Genomic DNA, 22,008 nt, shown 5'->3' with positions numbered 1-22,008 from the left:
AGAAGGTAAAGATGTGGCCATCCAACAGAGAGAAGCCAAGCAACTTCTCTGTATCTCACGCCTGTGGAGCAAGTCTGCAAATGGAAGGAAACAATACTAACCCTGCCGGGACTTTTCTCCTTTTCTGTACAGATATAATAAGATGGAAATTGGATTTAACTCTCCAGTGTGAGTGAAGACTTGAGATACATCTTTCAAATCATTCAGAACAAAATTGAAGTCTTAATTCATCTCTGCTTCTAGTTTAGACTGATAATACTGTGTTGAGAGAGCATATTCCCCCCGGCATGGTGCCCTTCCAAGCCAACTACGTGGCTCCTGAACTGGAGATGGTTTTCATCTGTCCAGATCAGAGTGTTGAAGAAGCAAAAACATTTAGGTACCAGCCTGAACCATCCATGTCAAAGGTTGATTTTAAGTATCAGTGATGTTGGCTTGGTATGTTGGCTCACGCTAAGATCCGTGCCCTGGAAAAATGTCTGAGATTTGTGTTGAAAGATATTCTCAAATAGGACAAGTTTAGCTTTCTTTCAACAGAACCCATTGAGTTATACATTGCTAAGGGTTTTGCCAAGGTAACTTAAAGACAGCAGTATCTTCTCTCTGCTGTTAAGCTTGGATACAATGGTCTCCTGAATGCACTTTGTTGGGAATTCTCCCTAATCTGCCTCTTTTCAAACTGCTCAGAATGGAACTGCCCAGGATAATCCTATCTGCAGCATCCTAGCTCAGTTTTGACAGCACCAGCCTTTTTTACAGAGTGATTAAGTCCTCTGCACTTCTTGTCCCCATCCCAGTCCCACTAACAAGATAACTTCTCATTGCAAGTAAATCATCCACCTTGAGGTGTCTTCAGAGCCTCCTTTCAACTCAGATATAGCAAACGCTTTGTAGAAGAACCCATCTGATGAGACGAAGTCTGAACCAAGCTCTTTGCAACCAGTCTATAACAAATGCAAGGACCTCACCTGTTTCAGTTTTGTTCCCACCATGGAAGCACTGCTGTCAAGCACAAATACAACGTTCTTTGGCAATGGAGGAAGATCTGTCGGGGCAAAGTAGTGCACGAAATACCCATTAAGAATCTGTGGAGAGCAAGGAAGTCGGGAATCAAAAGTAGATCATGATGCAATGTTCCACACATATCATTATGGTATATTTGGTTGGACACACCTGATCCTGCTTTCAAGGTTTGTGCCTACACTGAAGGAAATGAACGCCCCTTGGTACCTCTCTTAATTCTGGTCCCCTGTTTATCCAGACTCAGGGAGCCTACTGAAGCTCTCTGCATCTCCTTCCATGGTGGACATTGGAGTTTCTTTCCAAATGTAGTAAGGATATAATGTATGTACCCAGGGATCAGAACCCCAACATGCATTTGGAGAACTAGCCTTATTTCTAGAAATATATACAGCCAGTATAAAGTGAAGTGTAGATACAAAAGAAATTCAACGAAGTAGGTACCTGTGGTTTTTAAGTCCATCTTGTGGCTGCCAACTGGCTGGTTTTATTTCAGATAGTTCTTACAAGACTGAGAAGCAACCTTCACTTGGAAAGCATTTTCTAGGACATTTGAGCATGAAAGACATTGAACCACCATAGGTACAGTTAATAAAACAGAAAAGACGACCCATGTGTACAGTACCTGAATATCCCCAACACTCAGCTCCCTATTGACATCATATCTAATTATGAAGTCTCCCAAAATGCCATTTCGGGCGATCCTGGTTTGCTCGACAACACTGGGGTTGAATGTAACTTTAGCTAAGGTTTTGGTATGTCCAACTACAGTAGAAGGAGGAGGAGAAACATCACCTGTTGAGATAAAACCACAATATTACAAGTTTCCCCCGTTGTCTTACAGATGTCTAAGAGCAGCACACACAGGATTACCATGCAGTCAGGTCAACTAGCATAGTTACATACTGAGGTTTAGATATTCAGCTCACCAGTGATAAGAATGTAATAACCCCTCCCCTCTAATTCTAAACTGAAACCAACATTGCAATGCTATCAGGGATATAAATGTTTAGGCAAAATTCCTGTGCTCACTTCTGCTTGGAGAACCGAAAGGCTAGATATTTTCTGTAGGATTGTTAATTGTTTTCTGTAAATAATGAACACACAACATTAGACATGCATGTGGTATTCAATCCAGCCAGCTCTAGACGTCTAAAATTCAGATCCTATACCTGAGATCCTGCCAGTCAATGAAAGTATGATTCATGTGACCTGTTTAAACATTTCCTCTAGGATTAGATGAATCATGTTGTAGATTCCTCACTGTTGATTATAAAGAGTTCTTGAAGTTACCTGCTCAAATGTACTGTAGGCATGTGAGGTGGTCAGGATTAACCTGACTAATTGATTGCTTGATCTGACAAGCATCTTATATGTAACGTCTTCATCTGAACAACTCAGCTGACTATGTTCAGCAAAAAGTTATCAGTGTATTTGCTGCAGTTTCAGTCTTACTGATTGAGACAAAATCCAACACTTGCTAGTGCAGTCATGCAAACTGCATCCCCGCAGTGTAACTCACCCTAATCTCCAACAGCTGTTCCTGAGGCAATGAAGACAGATGTGCCTTTCAGAAGGCATCTCAGAGAAAGACAATAATTTAGGTCTGAGTCACCCTGAAGGAACCTCTGCTTGTCTTGTTAGCTGTGTTCATTTCCTAAAGTTGAGGGTTATGGCTATTCCTTCTTGTCTCTCTGTGTGGCCAACATCCCACCTTACTCTTGGTGTGCCAGCTGCTCATTCCCTGTGAAGTCCATAAGGACCCCTACATGAGACTGACCAAAGGTCAGATTTGGCCTTGAACTTTGCCAGATTTTGAGGGGTTTCCCCCTTATCCTAACTAGCTATTGAAACACCAGAACAGTTTCTCAACTGATATTCTTCTGGAGTGCTTCAACTCTCACAGTGATTATTCCAACACTCCTCTGAGCCATGGAAGTTCTAAGATATCTGCTCATGTGCTGATTAAAATTGGTGGCAATGAGCTACTTAATTATACTGGGGAGGAGTGTTCTCAAATCTTTGCCAAAGATGGCCCAAGAAGTCTGTGGTATGGCAGGGAAAAGAAAAGATGGGTGAGATTCAGTTCCAGTTTAGGTGTTCACAATGCAAGCCTGAGCTTATTTTCTAGGATCCCATTATGCTCAGTGGAGATCAGGTCAAGAGTGTCAGGGGAGATTAGGGTATGATACATCTGGCCAGACTTAGACATCTGCTTTAGGATAATTTTAATTATGTGCTATACCCCATTAACAGTACTGATCACAATGACAAGATGCAGGCAGTCCTGGAAGGCTCCTTTCCAGGGATTCCTATAACACCATGTAATGACAAGTGGCATTTCTCCACCTTTGTAAAGTGCTCTGAGCAGCACTGGAGGAATGCAATGTGTCATCTGTATGCAACATCAAACACGATCCACCTCACATCTAGATCCCACAGGGATTTAAAAAACTGAATACATATGAAGGCCATTTAACAAGTAGGAAAGTGGACGTATGGAGTGGTTATCTAACTTACCTGACTTCCTATAGGTCAAAGTCCATAGAAATGCTGGGGCTAGGGTTTCTTGTGCGTTTATAAAACTATCAGCCAAACCTAAAGTGCTATGTACAATCTAGACTCTTCTAGACAAAGGAATGAAAGAGTCATAAATCAACATCACTTTAGGATGTGATTTCCGTGGTGATTTGGCTTTATTTTTATCGCTGTCCTAGGAGTGCCTTTGAACAGACAAAGCACAAGACCATACTACTGAGTCAGGGAAGTTTTCTCATAGGCTCAGCTTCTTCTCAAATAAATTATAGTTGGAGGACCTGGAACATGAGACAAACTCATCAACAAAGTCTTGACCAAGAAGTCTGAATGACAGATGTTACTGAATTTAAGTAAAGTCAAGAACTGACTCTGTATCATGGCTTCTCTGACTGTGCCAATTCCAATCCATTCATCCTGATGGAAACAGAGAAAAGTCGCAGCCAGTACACTGAAATCACTTAGGGACACTAGTGCTGGATCTTAAAGGAGGTTCATAAAATGATTAACCAGAGCTTTGACATTTTTTTCTAAAATCTGTGTACAGTTCAGATTTCTCCTGTCGAAGAAAAAATCATAAATCAATAGCTCTGTAAGATTTTAACTCTATCTTGATTTTTTTTTTAATTTTATAGCTGCCCTTTGATCTGATGAATCGACAGATGTAATATGTTTTTAACACACAATACATCAGATTTGCTTGTGTTTGCCTTCCTGGATTTTCCATCTGTCTTCTATCATTCTAAAATCCCATTTAACTGCCAGTTTGTGGGAAGTATCCACAATTCATAGAAATGGCTTAACAGTTCATTTCTATTTTGTGATCTGTTTGAGGGTTTTGCATTGCTTCTTCTCAACTGCTGAAAAGCAAGCATTGTCCTTGGTTAGGCTGCCTGGCCATACCACATCAGGGTTACCCTCCTTATACCTACTGCACGTATACATCTGTGGCTGTGGCCTTTGGACTTCATATCTGTGTTTCTCTGCCATAGGTACACTGATGGGTGAGCACAGTATGCTGCGCACCACAACATGAGTGCCAGTCCTAGCATTTCTATGGACTCCGACCATCTGAAATTATCTGAATTAGGTAGGTAGCCACTCCATGCCTCAGTTTCCCAACCTGTTACATGGGCATAATCACATGTATCCCATCCTGTAAAGCACTGCGGAATCTAGATGGGATCATGTGGATCACATTATATTCCTCTACTACTCCTCAAAACACCCATTGGAGGTGAGAAATGTCATCCCCTGAAACACAGACAGTGCTTTAGGAACTCCTGGAAAGGAGGTTTCCAAGGCTGCCTTTGGAAAGCATATGACATAGCCATTGTCAGTGACACAAATAGCTGGGGAAGCTCTCCCATCTTCTTCATAGCCGTTCATCTCCCGTCTCCAGGATGGAGAGTAAAATCAAAAAACAGTCTGATGGACAAGATCCAAAATACTTTTTTTCCCCTGGAATAATAGAAATTAGGTCTATTAGATAGAAGATAATAAATAATAGAAGTTATCAAGTTCATCCCATGTTCACAGACCTAATCCCTTCCTACTTGGTTTTATGACATGGTCTGGAAACAGTCCAGACCTCCATTCATGGGAACTCAGTACCTGCCCTTGCCAGTCCTTTCCAGAGCTTCATTTTTTTTCACTGTTAGACATTTTCAATGTCTAATTAACTTTTTTTCTGGATTACAAACCCATGACTTCTTGTTCTTTCTGTTATTGACACAGAAAGCACAGTATTCTTTCCCTCCTTGCAGTAGCCTTCTGTATATTTAAATGTAGTTACTGTGTTTTCCCCCATGTTTCTTTTTTTAGGCAGCACTTGATATCTGGATTACAATTACTCTCCTCTGTTTATTGGCCCAGTTCTTTTCAAACAAGTGACAGAAAGGAAAATCTATGAGATATTGCAGCGTACAGAGTATGGATGAGCTCCAAAGACCTGAGCTGGTCTGTGCTCATGCTGAGATAATTAACAGGGCCTTTAGACAAACTTTCCACCAAATTCAGCTAAAGAAGTAAACAGAGCAGGAAAAAGCATTTTTCATATGAAACTGTAGTCCTTACATGATGAACAGGTAAACCTAAATTATTTTGGGGACTGGAAGAGGCAGGATTAGAGCTCAAATGTTCTTCCTCCACTAACACGTGGAAACTTCTAGACAACTGTGATAAGAAATTAAAACCTTTCTGAGCCATATGACTTTGAAGAGAAATAGTAATTCTCAAGCAGCCTAGTGTCTCCCTGCCTAAGTCCATAAGTAGTTCTCATGCCACTGTGCTGGAGCAAAAGGATGAGGACAGTCATCACAAAGGATGCTGGGTAGGACATCATTCAGAAAATGGCTCCATTCTGAGGTCAGCAGAGAAAGCCAGGATCATTGGCCTCAGTGTCTCCTGTTTGGGGATTTGAAGTGACAGAAGACAACACCTGCACATGCCAAAAGATCACTTTCCAAAACTCACATGCCTAATATCTTCCTTTGGGAAAAATACAGCTCCCAGATGGAGGTGTGTGCGCAGGAGTCACTGGCAAAGGAAATATCCTGGAAAGACCCTGTCATCACATTGTCTCTGCTCCGTATTCAGAGAGGATGTACACAGGACTTTCCAAGAGTCTCTCTATAGCAAAGCACAGCTTTACTTTTCATAAATCACTGGAAATTTGTGGAACCAAGTCCAGCCTTTTGTCTTGGTCCCTTTCAGCCAAAACCAGGTAGAGCTGGACTCTTCACTGCTTCTGCTCCTGCTGCTGTGATTTCTGCACTATTTTATAAATGGCAAAATAAAGAGTGTCCTTCACTCTTTTTCATTAAGGGATAACTTCTGTCTATAGGTCTTTAAGTTTTGTCTGTTCTGTTCATCACAGACTGTATGGATACTAGCAGTTTGGGTGGAGTCAAAAGTGCAAATCCTGAATGACCATTAAACAGAGAAATTGTTTTTCTGCTATGCATGGTACATTGGCTGTATGGATAGCATGTAGAAAGCACCACAAATGTAAGAGGATTTGTCCATGAAATAAAGGCAGATCAGCCTTTCATCCACTTTTGGTCATCTAAACTATCACGGAGGTCTTTTTCATTAGTTTTATTAACAGTGTTTATTGCCACCATAGGTTGGCATTTCGGTTATGGACATCAGAGTACAGAGCAGAGTACAGAGCTGGTGCTGATCATTTGAAGCTGTAGATGATTCCAAAGACAAACGCATTTGATTTTCAACTTAATTTGCCTACCCTACACTGGATCTTCAGGAGCTATACTCAGAAATACAATGTAGTTTCTTATCCAGGTCAGTCAGAGCAAAAAAGTATCTTAAATGACTTGTGAAGCTACATCACATCCTCAACAATGGTTTCAGGCTGGTGGCACTTCGGACATATTACTCAAAATGCTGTTTAACTGATGACTTGGTGTCACAATACATTTTTCAACCAATACTCTCAAGGTAATTTGTTAATATTTATCAAAATCTGACATCTTACCATTAACCTTGAGATACTATAGACATCTTTGTAGACATAGGAAACTGAGGAAGAGTTTTCATGACATATTCAAATTCAAACCAGTCAGGCAGTACCATTTTCAAATGTGCAGGCCTCCATTCCTTATTCAGTCATTTTTTTGAGTCATGACCTGTCATTTAGGGCACCACAGGTAACACAGTATGGCAGCATCTGGTCTGGCATCCCTTGCTGGCCACTTACTAGATTGCTATCATGCTTTCCAGTCAAGTGATACTGAAGAGTTTTAAGCCACGGGAATTCAAGCAGAGACCAGACACTGTCTTCTTGATGGTTTACTCCCAGTTTGCAGACTGCCAAGCAGCCAGTCTTTAAATTTTAGACTTCCAGTTCACCTGTCTTTCACCTAAAAACACATAGCCTTCCCCGGAGGTCTCACTGGATGTGCAAATCTCGTGCTCTTGGGTCTCTAGGTGTCACATGAGCAAGAAGGCTTTGCAGGGAGGATCTAATGGCTCAGATGTTTTGGGTTTTGAATCAAGCTTGAAAGATGACAGCTGACTGGAACAGAGTGGATTTCCAAGTGAAATGCTCTTTGCCTTGGCCTTGCCCTCCCTAGGAGTGTTCTTGGGATTTGCATTTGTGTTTAGAAAGGCAGGAAGTTCCTGTTGTCTGCTCTGAGTGTGACTGATCTTGTTGGCGAGAAGAGGTCACAAGCAATAATTCCCTCCTATTCAAAACAAGCTGTCCTTCTCTGTGACTTGCATTAGACCCTTCTGAGACCCTCTGTCAATTTGGGGTTGGGGTGGGTGGGGGTGTGTGTCTTTTTTTTTTTCTTCTTTTTTTTGGTCTGGCTGCTGGTAATGTCCTAATCTCATCTTGCTTCAAATCAGAAAGAAGCTCAGCAAACCTACTGAATTCATTAACCCTATACACTTATCTCAGTGGCAGTCACCTGAGTACCAATGAGGACTTGGTCTGACAGAGATACAACCCACTCCCAACTGCCTATGATGGACCTCAAAAGTGTGTTTGGCATTTCAATGACTTCCATAGCAGTGATTTCACCACAGCTAACAGATTTCACCAACTGTATAGGGCAATTCCAAACAGAAAGGGTCTGTAATTGAATGCTGAGCAAGGATAAAACACAGAGAATCTGAGCTTCAGTTGCATTATCCATCCTGCAGTGGGACATCTATTTTATATATGTTTTACTGGCTAGGGAGCATTATGGAATCCTAGAGCTTGGGCCCATTTTCATATGAGCTGTTTAAAATCTAAAGCACGGTGCCAAGAATGCTGACAGATTGCCATTTGGATAGCAAGTTATGAGAGTTTTCCCTGTATGTCATTTATGTCATAGGAATTTCCATACTGCACTAGACCAACAGTGTATCTGCTCTGCTTAGTCTGTCTCTAACATTGATCAATGCCAGATGTTTTTCAGGAAACCATATGCCACTATGCACTATGATACTCCTTGATAGGTGGAAAAGGCTTCCTTCCTCTCCTAATGAGGAACAGAGCACATTTATCATGCAGTGCGTGGATGTATGGCAGAGGGACTAATTAGCTGTATGAGGCTTGACCCTGAAGCTAGTCCAGGTCACTGAGAGCCTTGATTTCACTGTGATTTGGATGAAATCAGCAGGATCACACTGAACAGTCAGTTTAACTCCAGTTCATATGCTTTAGGAACTTTACCTGGCAGACATGAACAGCTCCACTGATTCTGCTGACATTATGTCACTTGGAGTAACTGAGGTTCAAGTCCCACAAGACTCCGCATCCCACTTCCAGGTCAGACTCTCCCTCTTTTTTTGGTGAGAGTTTCTTGTCAACATGTCAACATGTAGCAATCACAGCATCCTGTGCTCCTCACTGTTAGTTAACTCTGGAAAAAATTACCTTTACGCTGCCTGAACAACAAGTAAGGACAGTCGGGGGTAAAATTAGATACTCAGACCGCACTTCGTGCTTTGACAAAACTTGGATTTTCCTCTTGGAACTTCCCATGTTCTAAAATGCAGGATTTCCTATCTGCCTTGGCATGGAGGGATGGAAAAAACAATTCACTTAAAATAAACAGTTCCCAAGAGATATGGAGCCAGAAGACAGCCTGCTCAAATGCTGAGCACAAGGCCTGAAGGCCCAGTTCAAAGCTCATAAAGACAATAGCAAACAAAAATACTATTGAGTTGACTCAGATCAGCCCTATATTCATTAAGCTTCAAAGTTCTCACATACTTATGCACACATATCACATACAGTCAGTCATCTATAATAAACAGAATAAAAGCCATTAGCTTTTATGATAAGATTGAATTCCCACCACTGAAACATACAGTTCATAATCCTGAAATCCCTCTCCCATTGTAGCCCTTATACCAGCTTCCATGAACCTGGAGATCGCCCTGCCAGTGAATGACAGATCTCTAAATAGGCTGATGGCCTGCAATGCTTAGAGACATGCTCATCACTCAAACGCAGCCACTTCTGGGGTGGAATGTACCTTTCAAACAGTCAGTGATGCAGGAGTTAAGAAGGGAAAGTGAAAAATGTATGTTTCTGAATAAAGCCATGGTTTGTATTTCCCAGAACAATTTCTCTAATGAGCTGCTAGCATTCATTTTTCTTGCTGTCTTCAGGAGATGCATCCTCCAGTTTCTAATACAGTCTTGATCTTAGACAATGCTGCTTTAATACAATGTTGGGGTTTTGTTTAATGCCTCATTTGGAGCAGAGGGAAAGCAAATAAAACACCAGCCTACACAATTACCCAAGACTGCCTTGAAGAACTCCCAACACTGCCAGTCCAGTTCCTGAGAAGTGATTAAGGCCCCATGAGTAACAGAACCACGGGTCATAAAACTCTCTCCTTACCTTCAACTTTCCCATTGCCCTTATGCTTGCTGTTCCGAAGGGGAGGCACTTCCAGTGAAACTATGCCTGAGTTCTCCAGGATGTTCACCTCCACTCGTAACCTCCCCACCAGCTGCTGGGGCCGGATGCTGACCGTATACTCATATTTTCCCAGTCGCCTTTGCAAAAGCTCTTCGTAATGCAGTAGGAACCTGGCCTGCATCTTGCGAGGAATGAAGACAGAAGCTTTGAATGTCTCATAGCCATTCTCCCTGGAAGGAAAATCCAAAGACACCTTCACACCCAGCACACATCACACACCACCTCCTCCAGTGAACAATGGATCTGGATTTTGTTGTTCCAATGAAAGTATTTCTTATCATTGAATATGTGAAACCAGCAAGAAAGAAAACATCATAATGCTTCTCAAAGCATTGAGCGTGTAGAAGGTTTCTACAGGAAGAAAGGTCTTAAAAGACAAGATGACTTCTTGTGGAGAGGTGTATGACAGACATGTATGACATGGAGCAGGGTGAGAGGACAGGCTGTCTCTTGGTTTCTTACAGGGAGTCCAGCTACCAAGCACTGATATAATTCCAGGCACTACTATCTGTGAAGGTAAAATAAAAAAGCCACATAAAAAGAATGAAAGCCACATATAAAGAATGGAAGTTTTTAATTCCATGTAGGAGTAACTTCAGAACTCACTGATGTGAGGTTTTATTCTGGTCTGAAAATGATAGCCTATTCAGCTCTTCCTGATTATGCATTCATGTCGGAAAAGTGCTGCTATCCCAGGTAACTGGGAATAGGGCAGGATTTTTCAGAGCAGCAAAATCCATCCCATGGCGCATCTTTTTGAGAGACATCTGGGGTAATTTGGGCACCTGGGAAAGTAGTCCACAGTGCTGCTGAAGTGCATGCAGGTGAACATAGATACTTTTAGATCATCAAAGGGACGGGACTTTCTTCCAGTGTTTGGCCAAGAAGACTGAACACAGTCAAGTAACACAACTGCAAAAGGCTTCTTGTGGTGACTAACTTTGCAGTCTTTAAGTTATAACTCATTGAATTTCTGTGTGCCTGTGGTGGCGTGCTCCCTCCACCCTCCCCCCACTTAAGCCATAACCACCAGCGGGGGTTGTGTTGGCTGCATCCAGCTTACTCTGGACTTTGGGGGATGGATGGGAACACAGTAGCCAAGGATTGGAATGGTGACCCCGATGTCTTGCTGGTATGCAAATAAGACTATCTGACTTTATAAACAGTGGATAGCCCAGGGCCTGTTGAGCACTCCTGCATGGCAGCAGACTGCATGCCAGGATGTCTCCTTGAGTAGGGAAACCTCTGAAGACTACTCCTCGAGGCTGAGACATTCCTTGCTGCAACAGATTCTCAGTAAGTGATTAATAGCATGCTAAACTTTGAAATCTTAGCTAAGTGATATGAAGAATTGATCATGCATATATAATCCTTTAGACGTAAATGGTTGACCAAGTCTGGGACTAGGAGTGGACTAAGCTGCACCTAGACTCTTCTCTGAGAAGGAGTTTAGAATGCAAGGGAATCCTTTCTGAACCTCATAACTCAACAGGACGGTCTCCCTGACAGTTTTGCCTGACCCTGTCCTCTGTACAGCAAATAATCAAATGTAGCTTGCCATCTAATCTTGTTAAACCACTGTCACATTTACCATTGAACTTTGTTAACTCACTACTTTATATCAATAAGGTATATTGTTGCTTTTCTCTTAGAAGTGAAGTGCATGACTACATCTGCAACAGTGCCTTAATTTTCCTGCCTGTTATTCAGGAAGTAACAAGATTACTTGCCCTCTCTAGTACATCCTGGAGTATCTTGGAAGTTAAAATGTTTTGTAACAAGTTTATAAAAGGCCACATGCAATTTTACATGACTTGGAGTATAGGAATGACACCAGGCAGCACAGATAACATTCTATTTAGGTACTTCTTCCTGTAAATGCATGGATGGGTATGCCAAAGCAGCCAAAATAAATATGGGAGGGTAATACATCATTTCCCAGAACACAGCCAAATAAACAACACTTACCTTCCATCTGCAGGGCTTGGAGGTTTCATCTGCCTTGTTTTGTCATCACTGCTGTGTTTCTTTTCTTTCCCTGTGACCTCCCCATAATAGGTCTTGTTGCCGATACTCCTGGAGAGAACAGAGATGTCAGCATGGTAACTTTGCACCCATATACAGCTGTAGAAGGCTTCACAGACTGTGCCCATGTGAATAGGCTAAGTGTGCTGCTGGTGTAACTCCTGGAGTCCACTTGAGTCACTGAGACATGAACCAACTTAGAGGTTCCCTGGCTGGTTATACCAGCAGTGTACTTTTTCAGTCCAGCAGTTTATCTCTCTAAAATGCCAGTTTTTTAGAGTAGGTAATCTCCAAAGCATAAGGATGCAAACCAGAAAGCAAAGCAACTGCCAAAAATCTCAGTGAGTACTTTTTTTTTTTGTCTGATCTTGGATCCACCATCTGTATCAATACCATGGTGATATTCAGGATGACTGCTTTCAAGTAGCTGCCTCCTGACTAAAATGCTGCTCCCTGGGAATGAGTTACAGGGCCATGGATTCTGTAAGGAAACAGCCCTTAACATACATTTTGGCTTGCCAATGGCAGAAGACTGTTTTTCCTCCTATTCAGTCCAAACTGAAGCCCTTCTAAAAGAACAGGTCCCTATCTGCTATGATCGGGTCCAAAGTTGTGGGCCCAATATCTACCTATAGAGAGGATCTGAGCATGACCAAACCAAACATGTTTTTGAAACCAAAAGCTTAATTTATTCCTTAGTGAGTCATTTCAGTATTAGCTTGGTTGCCCTTTACTTGTTTGATTATCCACAGAAAATGATTAGCATCTCCAGCAGCAAGTGAATCCGTCTGCTGGTTGGAGTTGACTCTTCTCCATTAGCAATATGGAGAACCTGGAACAACAAGGAGCTTCTTAGGCACGACAGTCTGTTATGCAAGACAACTAGATTGTGTGCCAGTGTTGCTGAAACTTCAGTTGGAATGGTTTCTGAGAGATACGACAGATTTTTCCAGTTCAGAGAGAGAGGAAAAGAAGGGAGTTGTTAAAAGATACTCAGATGGGAAATAGAGTAATTTTCTTCCCCGTGTACATTGAGGACTTGAATCTTAGCATGCAGTCATCCAAGGACTTGCTTTGTGGCCATGACCAGTCTCAGATGGAGTATAGCATGTGTGTGGTTTTAATTTTCCCAAAGAAACACAAAAAGGCCTTGATAGAGTCCTGCTGCAGACTAGTCAGTTTTTGAAATTTCAGAGAACTATCTGTGGGATGGGAGAGCCATTGTCCACCCAGCTGTCAGCATTACTTACATGGTAAAGTTGGAGATGAAAGCTGGAGCTGGGATCTGCATCTCAAACACACCTTCTCGTGCCTCAGATCCGCTGTTCACCATTGTGCACGACACCGTGGTGAAAGCATACCGAGAAATGATTGTGGATCTCACAGTGAATTCAGACATCCGAGGCCTGGTTTCCTGCAGGTATTGAAAGGTTACCTATTAACACTGACAGCTAGAAAACTCACCCCTTCAACTCTTCAACAGCTTTAATACGTCATACACTCAAGAAAATTACCACCCTATGAGTATTACACTCTGCATGAAAAATGGATTTTTTTCTGTCAACAGCAGACAAGGTGGGCTTGCCCTCAAACATTCAGGTGAGCTGCAAAAGGTAAGTCAGGAACATGGCACTGCCTGTGCTCACACACAAGAGCAAAGGCTACAGTCATTCTCCAGTGTTTGGGAGGGGTAAGAAGGATGAGAGCTCTGATTACGCCAGCCTTTATGCTGTGAAACACACTAATAAAATCCACGTATACCCTAAACTGCACCCTTCAACTATGACAATGTGAGGAGATGAGGATTAGTCCCTTATGTCCCGGGAAGAGAAGCCCAAAATATGTCTCCATAAGGTCCAGAACTATGTCACAGAACCTGCCCTGTGTACTGTGCATAAGAGCAGATGTAAGACCTCTTGAAAAACTGAGATAACTGCGTATGAAGCAGCACTTTCAAATTCATACAATCAGATCCATAAGTTACATAAACAGAAAAACCGTTGTTAATGGAGTCAACTGAGTCGTCCTCTGCTGAGAATCTATCCTGGATGTCTCAGCCAATGGATGGAGGAGACTTAATAAGAAACACTGACACCGTGACATCTCAAGCAAAATATTTTGAGCCTTTTAGCTCACATTGGATTCCTTCCAGCAGAGAAGCAGCAGAGACTGCAATGAATGACACATGATGTAGCAATGGAAGATGAAAGCCAATTTCTGCTTCTTGGGAATGTGTTTTTGTGCACAAGTCCTGAGTTGAAGCATTTCTCCAGTCTAACGTGTTTTTTGACAGCAATGTCTCCATGGAGCTCAACAGTTTTCTTCCTGGAAGACTTCAGAGTATTTAACTGTAAGCAGGCCATGAAGAAAGAATTCTGTACGTTGCCTTAAACAGTCAAAAGACCAAACCCTCAAAAGCAAAAGGCAGCTAAAGAGCAAAATACATTGCAAATACAGAGCAATTTCACTAAGCCAAACACAGCAAGACTCTTCCTACTGAGGCTGATAAAAAGTTGCAGCCACATGAGACTTGTGAAGACAAGAATGTGCTTTTCAGCTGCACTTGCAGGCTTTTTTTCTGAGCAAAAATAATTATCACAAATGGCTTAACAAAGGGAGCAAGTGTTTGTGTAAGTATGAAACAAGAACATTTCTGTGGTAGCTGATGGCATCAGAAGCTGTATTTATTACTGAGCAGCCAACTAACCAAGCTTCTGGGCTAGTGAGTTCCAGACAAATGGAAGAATGGGGATCCACTGGAAACAAACACAAAATGGTCAAAAGTCTTGGAATAAAGCCCCACCTGCCTACACTCTCAAGGTTTGGAAAGACTGATAAATGTGTCTCAGGTGAACCTAATCATGATAGATACCTTTAACACCTGAAGAATGTGTGATATGCTTTGTGTCCATGAGCATCTTGCTTAGCACAGGCTCAACTCACGTGGAGTACAATCACAAGAAGCTGGGACTTCTAGGGTGTGATTCATCTCATAGATTTCAGACAGCTCAGTGCAATGGATCTAGACTAGAGCACATCTGCTCAGATCTAATATCCACCTGCTTAGGCCACTAGTGGCTTTTACTCAATCACTGTTGATTAAAACTAGATCCTGCTGTTCTTAGGACCTTCCCTGATTCATAGGCATTGCTTCCTGGTCTCATTATTCTGAAAGTGGAAAGGATGGGGAGTTTTGATCAGGGGTAGAGTTGTAGGAACATTTTCAGGTATAATGAGCTAATGTTTCATTCAGTCTTCCACACTGCTAATAACCTCTGGCATAGCAAGGGATACATAGGATTTCATAACAGAAGCAAAGGAAAAAATCTGAAACTACAGCAAATTCTTTGATTCCAGATCTTCTGCTCTGAATTTCATCATAAGCTGTGAATTTAAACATAGCTGACAGCTCAACAGTGAAAGTGGATCTAACCCTTTGCCTTTTATTTGAGATACGAGTGATTCTGCAGTGACAGATCTGACACTGAATGTAATGATGTATTCACCTGAAGTCAGAAAGTCTTTAGAATATGACAGAGGACATGGACTTGCCCTTGTTGTGACAAGAACATAAGAATGATTGCATTAGGTGAGAACAAAAGCAATTCTAATCCTGTAGCCTATCACTGGCAGAGATCAATAGTACATGCTCAGAGAAGAATGGAAAATTAGCCCAACCTGTTCTGATACTACCCAGAAATATTCTCTCAGTTTTCAGTAATTTGTGGCTGAAGGAACTCCTGAGCCAAAGGTGGCATTTTTGTGCTTAGTAAACCTCTGTGGATTTTTCTTCTATGACTTTACACAGCTGCTTTTTAAATCCATGTAAACTTCTAGCATCCACAACTTGTACCAAGGAGTTCAACAGCTTTATCGTGTTTTATAGTAGGAACTACATCACTTAGGGTTTTTTGCTGAATCTGCTATTTTCTGCCTTCAACTGATCTCTGTCATATCTCTTTATTCCACTGAAGAAACTCCAGTTCTGGTATCCTCACAGACTGAGGAACAGCAAAAAAAAATTAAAAAAAGACATTCAACACCTCTCCTTCCTGGTTGATAGGAGATGCTGTTGGAGAAAGCAAACACTCAATAAGGACATCACATACAACTAAGGATGAAAGAACTGATTAATCTTCCCATCCCTGGAAGGGATCTACCACTCCTTCTATAAAGAAAATCTAAACAGTGGGGGCAGAGGGAGTTTACAAACAGGTGCTTGGTCGGGCTTGGTGGGCAGCCCATGTTCCACTCTGCAATTCTTGCACATTCCCTGGAGCTCTTGCACAATCCATCAGCGCCTGATGCTCTCTCTGACTTACAGCTGTGTAAATGCCTGTTTGTTTTCTCCACTTTTTATTAAGGCCTTCAGAAGATGAGAGGCATCACAAAGGGAAAAAAACCAATAATATTATAATATTATTATTACTGTGATTTATTATCCCTATGAAAAACAAACCTAGGGAATGCCAAAGCAGCAGATTAGCACACTGCTATGAGGCAGGTTGGCTGGACGCTTTTTGAAGGTGTCCTGGTTATTATGATGGACTGGGAGCTAAATTTTTCTTGCCAAACAAATTATTTTATGCTTGTTTACATCAAATGTTTGGAAAGACAGAAAAGAGCTGAAGATAAATAAAATACATTCCATGTTTTTACCTTCATCAGTTGCTTTCATCAAAACAAATTAACCGTATCTCAGATTAGAAATAATAAACTGGTAATAAGTCTGAGTTGCTCTCCTTTAGGCTGCTGATTCAAATCTGTCAAAGATCAAAGGGACCAGAAGCTATTAACGTGTGATGGCTGCTCAGTGTGTGAAATGAGTTCCTCCAGTTCTCAACTGGGAAGCCCCCATCCCTCAGAAAAGCCAGAAAAATAACTAGCTGTGAAGAGCAATTTCACTCCCGGTCTCTTCAGCCAAGTTTTGATCTAAGCCGTGCAATTCTCGGTGCAGCAATATAACTAGATCTCACAGATCTGCTGTACATCTAAAGCTTAAGTTCCTGTGCTGAAAGAAGGGTATTGGCTCCCTTGGTTTATTCCTTTCTTCAGTAAATTTCAATACAGAAAACAACAGAGATCCTCAGATTTCAAAGCAAACTCTCCCTTTCTCCTCACATTCGGTGAGATTTCATAAGGCTCACTGCATGGTTAAGGCTTGTAAGACTGGATGTTCTCTCTCTGAATCTGGGGTCAAGAAGATGGACCGGGAAGTACTGGAAGAACCTGTCCCTGCTGCATTGATCAAAATGAAGATTTTTTTTTAATTTTTTATTTTTTTACCTAGAATCTCACTCTACTGTCACCCACTGACATAGTTCATTCCTGGACACAGGGGGACACACGCATATAAACACAGAACAAGTGTAATTCCCATGAGGTGAAATAAAGACACAGTGTGATACATACCAGCCTCTGCAAAAATTTGGCCTGTCTTGGAACACGGCGTGCAACCTGCAAAGAGTTAAGGGCGTTAATGGAACCTAGTCAACTTACAGAAGACATGCCACTTGTTTAAATCCAGACATGGATTTGTGACCAATCACCCATGGCCAGGTTCAAATGTTCCTCTGGTTAAAATTAAAACCTGAATTTCTTCTATATTAACAGGCCCACTGATCAAAGCTCAGCAGCGGAATGCCGCTCCTGCAGGCGAGGAGGTACTGTGCATTTTGCAAATGCTACTTACCAAGAGACCCACTATATGAAGACAGGAACCTCAGCCTTTAAGTCCTGGGTGCTGAGTCCTGGCCCTGGAAGTCTGTTCCCTTACAGCTTCCTATGGGGTCACGCAAAGGCTTGGTGTCACTGTCTTTGCCCTGTTGCATGGTATACAGCACATAATGCGAAGGACTGCTAAATGATTCACAATGCTCATCAAATGCCACACAGGGCCCATCTACATCCTCAGGTAAGTAAACCCCGAAGCCCACTACCAACTCCAGATGTAGTCTTCCTCTGTGCAAGAGTGCTTAGCACTTATCGTGGGTTACAGACAGTGGGCAGGGAGAGGGCTGAGGGCATGACAAGCCCTGCAACCTGAGGCTGTCCTCAGCACAGTGTGGCTGCTTTGAGCTTCAACAGCAAGCAGGTTAACACCTAGCGCCTGAGTGGTGGGGCTTAGCAAGCATAACTCCATTCTGCTGCACCTGTGGACATGCTCCAAGGGAGGACCTGTGTAAATTAATGTTACAGGTTCAGCTTTATTGATATTACCTCAGCAACAGACCTGTTGCCTAAAACTCTCCACAGGTACTATGGATTTATTGTGCGGTGACAGTAAAGCACTAGTTATGTGCAAAAAGGGAATAAAGATATTTAAACTCAGCCACAGATTTCATCATGAAATGAAGTGCTTCATCTATGACAATGCAATCATATTCATTGTATTGCCCTTCACAACATATTCTCTGACTTCTCCCCTGCACATGGTGTAAGACTCAGCTTAGCAACATTTCCAAATCAAATCCCTCCCCTAAACAGAGAGTACAAGTCTCTTGTTGATGAGGAAAGCCAAGTGACTTCTTAAAATGTCAGTGAAACTCCAGAGAGCAGAGGAATGCAATTATATTTTTTTACCTGATTTGCCCTTTCTGTTGATTTACACTGAAATAACAGCAGTCCTTGCCAAAGAGGTTATTTTATGTCTGTTTATATCGAGCATTGAAAAGCTCAGGAAAGCCCCAGGGAGAAATTAAAGTCTCCTTCACTAGAATCTTTATTATTTCCTTCTGCATTATTTTAGCCAACATCTTGTAAAATTAGAACCAAGGGAAAACAGCTCTCTTGGGAAATTCTCAATGGAGAGGAGAAGGAGAGGAGAGAGGGGAGAGGGAAGGAAATCTCTCCAATTTAAATTTTGGAAGAAACTTTCTGTCTGGATCTGTTTATCTCAGGCAAGTAAAGCACCTCCATCACTGTAGGTTCTTCAGAACAAGCCCAACAAATGTCTATGAAGTTGGTCCTGCTTGGGGCAGAGGCAGAGATGAGAGATCAGTGGTCATCAGTGCTTTTTTTCTAAAGGATTACCTTGTGGAAAAAATCCACCTGTTGTCTTGTATGGAATGGTCACGATGGTTTTACTGACTTAATTAGTGAAACTGGAAATTTGGTTACTCCTTTTACTTTTTCCCACCACACACTCATTTTGTTTGTTTTCTTATTTGCATAAGGTGGCTTTTTATGACTCAGCTCCTTCAAAAGCTGCCTTCTAAAGTCTTGAGGATAACCAGGAGACATCAGTGAGTAGCTAAGGATCACCAGGTAACAGTATTCTGTTTGCTAGCATTTCATGACTACTGCCAAAGCACTGCTGCAGGGTTTATGATACTGATCCATCCATTTAACTGTTTTGGATCAGCCAGTTTCACTAGAAACTAATGGAACAATTTCCAAGTTACTATCAACCTTTAGCTTTAAAGCCTTCCAAAGCACTCATTAAAGCCCAGTAATTGCTAGCAGTGACCCCATAGCTGTTGCCCTCTGCTCGTCTTAGCATAGTATACAGAGAATAAGCTGGGCAGTAGCAACCCAACTACCCATGAAGAGCTGTCCAGAAGAACTACCTCTAGCAACAGTAATAACTAGCAAGCTTGTCAACTACCTTAGCAGAGTGGTCAATCTTTGGATAAGTCAACAAGTAATCCACACTCATTGCAAATACCACAATACTGCAAAGACCTGCGTCTGTATCTGCCTTTGTGTAGGAAGATCCTCGCAGGACGTTACAGTTACACACAGCCCTATGCATTCTCCTGAATCTGTTAGATACTTGTTTATGGTGTAGTATCTTGAGCTAGGGAAGCATCTGCCTGTTTGTAACCTGGCTTATGTTTAGTAGACAGACGTATGGCCTCTTCTGGATCTGGCTGTCCTAGGGAACTAGGTCACCAGCTCTTTTTATACAACCCTGCTTTTCTGTTGGAAGATACTGCTGCCATTGGTCTGCCAGCAACACAGTTCCTATGAAAACACCCCCATATATGCCTGAAGCAAGATCAGCCAGGTTATTTCAACACAGTAAGCCAGTTGCTTCAGCTTTGCAACTGATTTTCCCCCTAAAGCAGGTGAGTGTTCCCAGATAGCACTCCACTGCCGGGATAGTGGTGGAGGTACTCTCTCCCACTTGGGCAGGTGGGTCTGCAAGACAATGTTGGTTTGTGGCAGAATTCCCCAACAAGGAATATGTGTTCATAGCAATCCAGATCGACAACAAAGTTGCTGAGGTCCTCACAGTAGAGAGACATGGGCACTTCTGGAGGGAGATTCTTCCCATTTTCCCATTCTAGGTGGGATGAGTGACTGAATGACCAACTCTGAGACAGGTACAGATATATATGAAGAGTCTCACTCTTACCACTTACTATATGGCAGAAGATGCCAAATACAGGCATTTACTGACATTTTAGACACACAAGGGTATCCCCCCTGGTCTCCAGCAAGGCACAGGTCTTCCACAGATCCTGCATTGTATCTGCCAGTCCCATATGGCTACTTCAGATACTACAGAGCTTCTCAGATCTGATCAAATTTAGGTAACTGATGCCCTAAGTGACCCAAAGTCACACATGGTATCTGTTACAAACCTGAAGGATGTGAGCACAGATCTGAAGCTCAGCCTTTTAAATCACAGCCTCCCAAACCACTACCCAAACCTTCTTGTTAACTTGCAAAACATTTGTTGCTTTTTCAGCCCCGTTTCCCCTGAAACTCTAAGCCACACAACAACACAGCATAACAGCCCTCACGTGCAGAATATATTTTCTTTCTTTGCTGGTCAAGATTCATTTTACAAGCTGGAATTCATGTGTTTTTTTTCAACCAGCACGAGTTAAAAATCAAGTACGGTAAGACTGAGACCATAGGCAGAAAAACTTTCCCCCGAGCCTGAAATACTCTGAATTGCTCAGACTGGCATGAGGCCAGGACACTGCGTTAACTCCCTTGTCCCTGCGACATGCCTTGTTAGCACAGCTATGGGGGTGTCAGCTTTGAACCCATCCCCTGGCAGCAGCACCCATCACAGGAGGGTGCCGGGGCTCCCCTGGCTTAGCACCTCCAACAAACCGCCTTGCTCACTAGCAGCAGCCTCCCACAGAGCTGAGCTCCTGCCACAGCCACGGGCATGCTGCAGGGACAGGTGCAATAAACGCGGTTTTAGCAAACTGCCCTGCGTCTGAATAGTGATGGTTAAGAGGGGACAAGCCAGCCCCGGCCACCACATGCTCCCAAACGACAACCGCCTTAAAACCTACTTCTTCCATGATGCTGTAGTCTGCCATCAGCTTCTCTTCCAGGTACCTTGCCATCAGCTCCGAGTCGGGCTGCCCCGCCGAGGTGGAGAAGCCCCAGCAGAGCCACAGCCAAAGGATCATGGTGGAGGGGGAGCTCCGGCTGGGGCTGCAGCCCCACAGGTGAGAGGAGAGCCCCGCTGCCTGCAGCCCTGCCTGTGCAGCCCGACGGCTGCAGGGAAGCTGACAGGAGACAAACCGACCCACCCTTTTCTCCTCCTTCCCAGCTCGGGACCGGCCCCTTTTCTGCTCAGGGTGGCTGCCTGTGCTGCCAGGGGCTGCGGGGAGTCCTTGCAGGGTTTCCATCCTGCAGCTGTTCCCCTCAGCTGGGGGTCCCGTGGGCCACCACCGTGTCCCTCTGGACACCACCCTCCTCCTCATCCCCTAGCTTGGCTGGTGCAGCGGAGAGGGGTGGCACCAGGGGTCCCTGAGGTGCTGCTGTCTATCGCTTTGGCAGCACCCCAGCCCCATGGCAGCCCTCGGCGCGGGAGGAAGGCCAAGAAGACATTTCTTTCACCTGGCTGGGGTCTGAGGCAGGGCCTAAGATGGCCGTTGAGGAGCTGGTGCCCAGTGCCAGGGGGAGCTGGAAGGATGTGCTGGGCTGCTGGGGTGTCTTCTCATGGGGTCAGCCATGGCATCAGGCAGGCCCGAGCAGCTTATGCCACAGTCCGTATTAAAAAGCACCCCCTTAGG

The 22,008-nt window shown here is 43.1% G+C and overlaps 1 protein-coding gene across 1 annotated transcript in view; it reads right to left on the bottom strand.

Annotated features, from left to right (window-relative positions):
* Positions 1-21,507, bottom strand: part of ITIH5 (inter-alpha-trypsin inhibitor heavy chain 5) — a 49,693-nt gene extending 28,186 nt beyond the window's left edge. The window contains exons 1-7 of the mRNA XM_005240173.3: positions 21,280-21,507; positions 17,435-17,479; positions 13,273-13,436; positions 11,966-12,073; positions 9,917-10,167; positions 1,646-1,815; positions 969-1,085 (exon numbers count right to left, since the gene is read on the bottom strand). Coding sequence (XP_005240230.2) covers positions 969-1,085; positions 1,646-1,815; positions 9,917-10,167; positions 11,966-12,073; positions 13,273-13,436; positions 17,435-17,479; positions 21,280-21,399 — 975 coding nt within the window. The 5' untranslated portion in view covers positions 21,400-21,507. The remainder of the gene's footprint in view (positions 1-968; positions 1,086-1,645; positions 1,816-9,916; positions 10,168-11,965; positions 12,074-13,272; positions 13,437-17,434; positions 17,480-21,279) is intronic.
* Between the last annotated feature and the right edge of the window lie 501 nt (positions 21,508-22,008).

This window comes from Falco peregrinus, chromosome 6 (genome assembly GCF_023634155.1).
Source record: "Falco peregrinus isolate bFalPer1 chromosome 6, bFalPer1.pri, whole genome shotgun sequence".
Lineage (NCBI taxonomy): Eukaryota > Metazoa > Chordata > Aves > Falconiformes > Falconidae > Falco > Falco peregrinus.
Note: the sequence above shows the minus strand (reverse complement) of the source record. Positions and strands in the feature narration are given on the sequence as shown.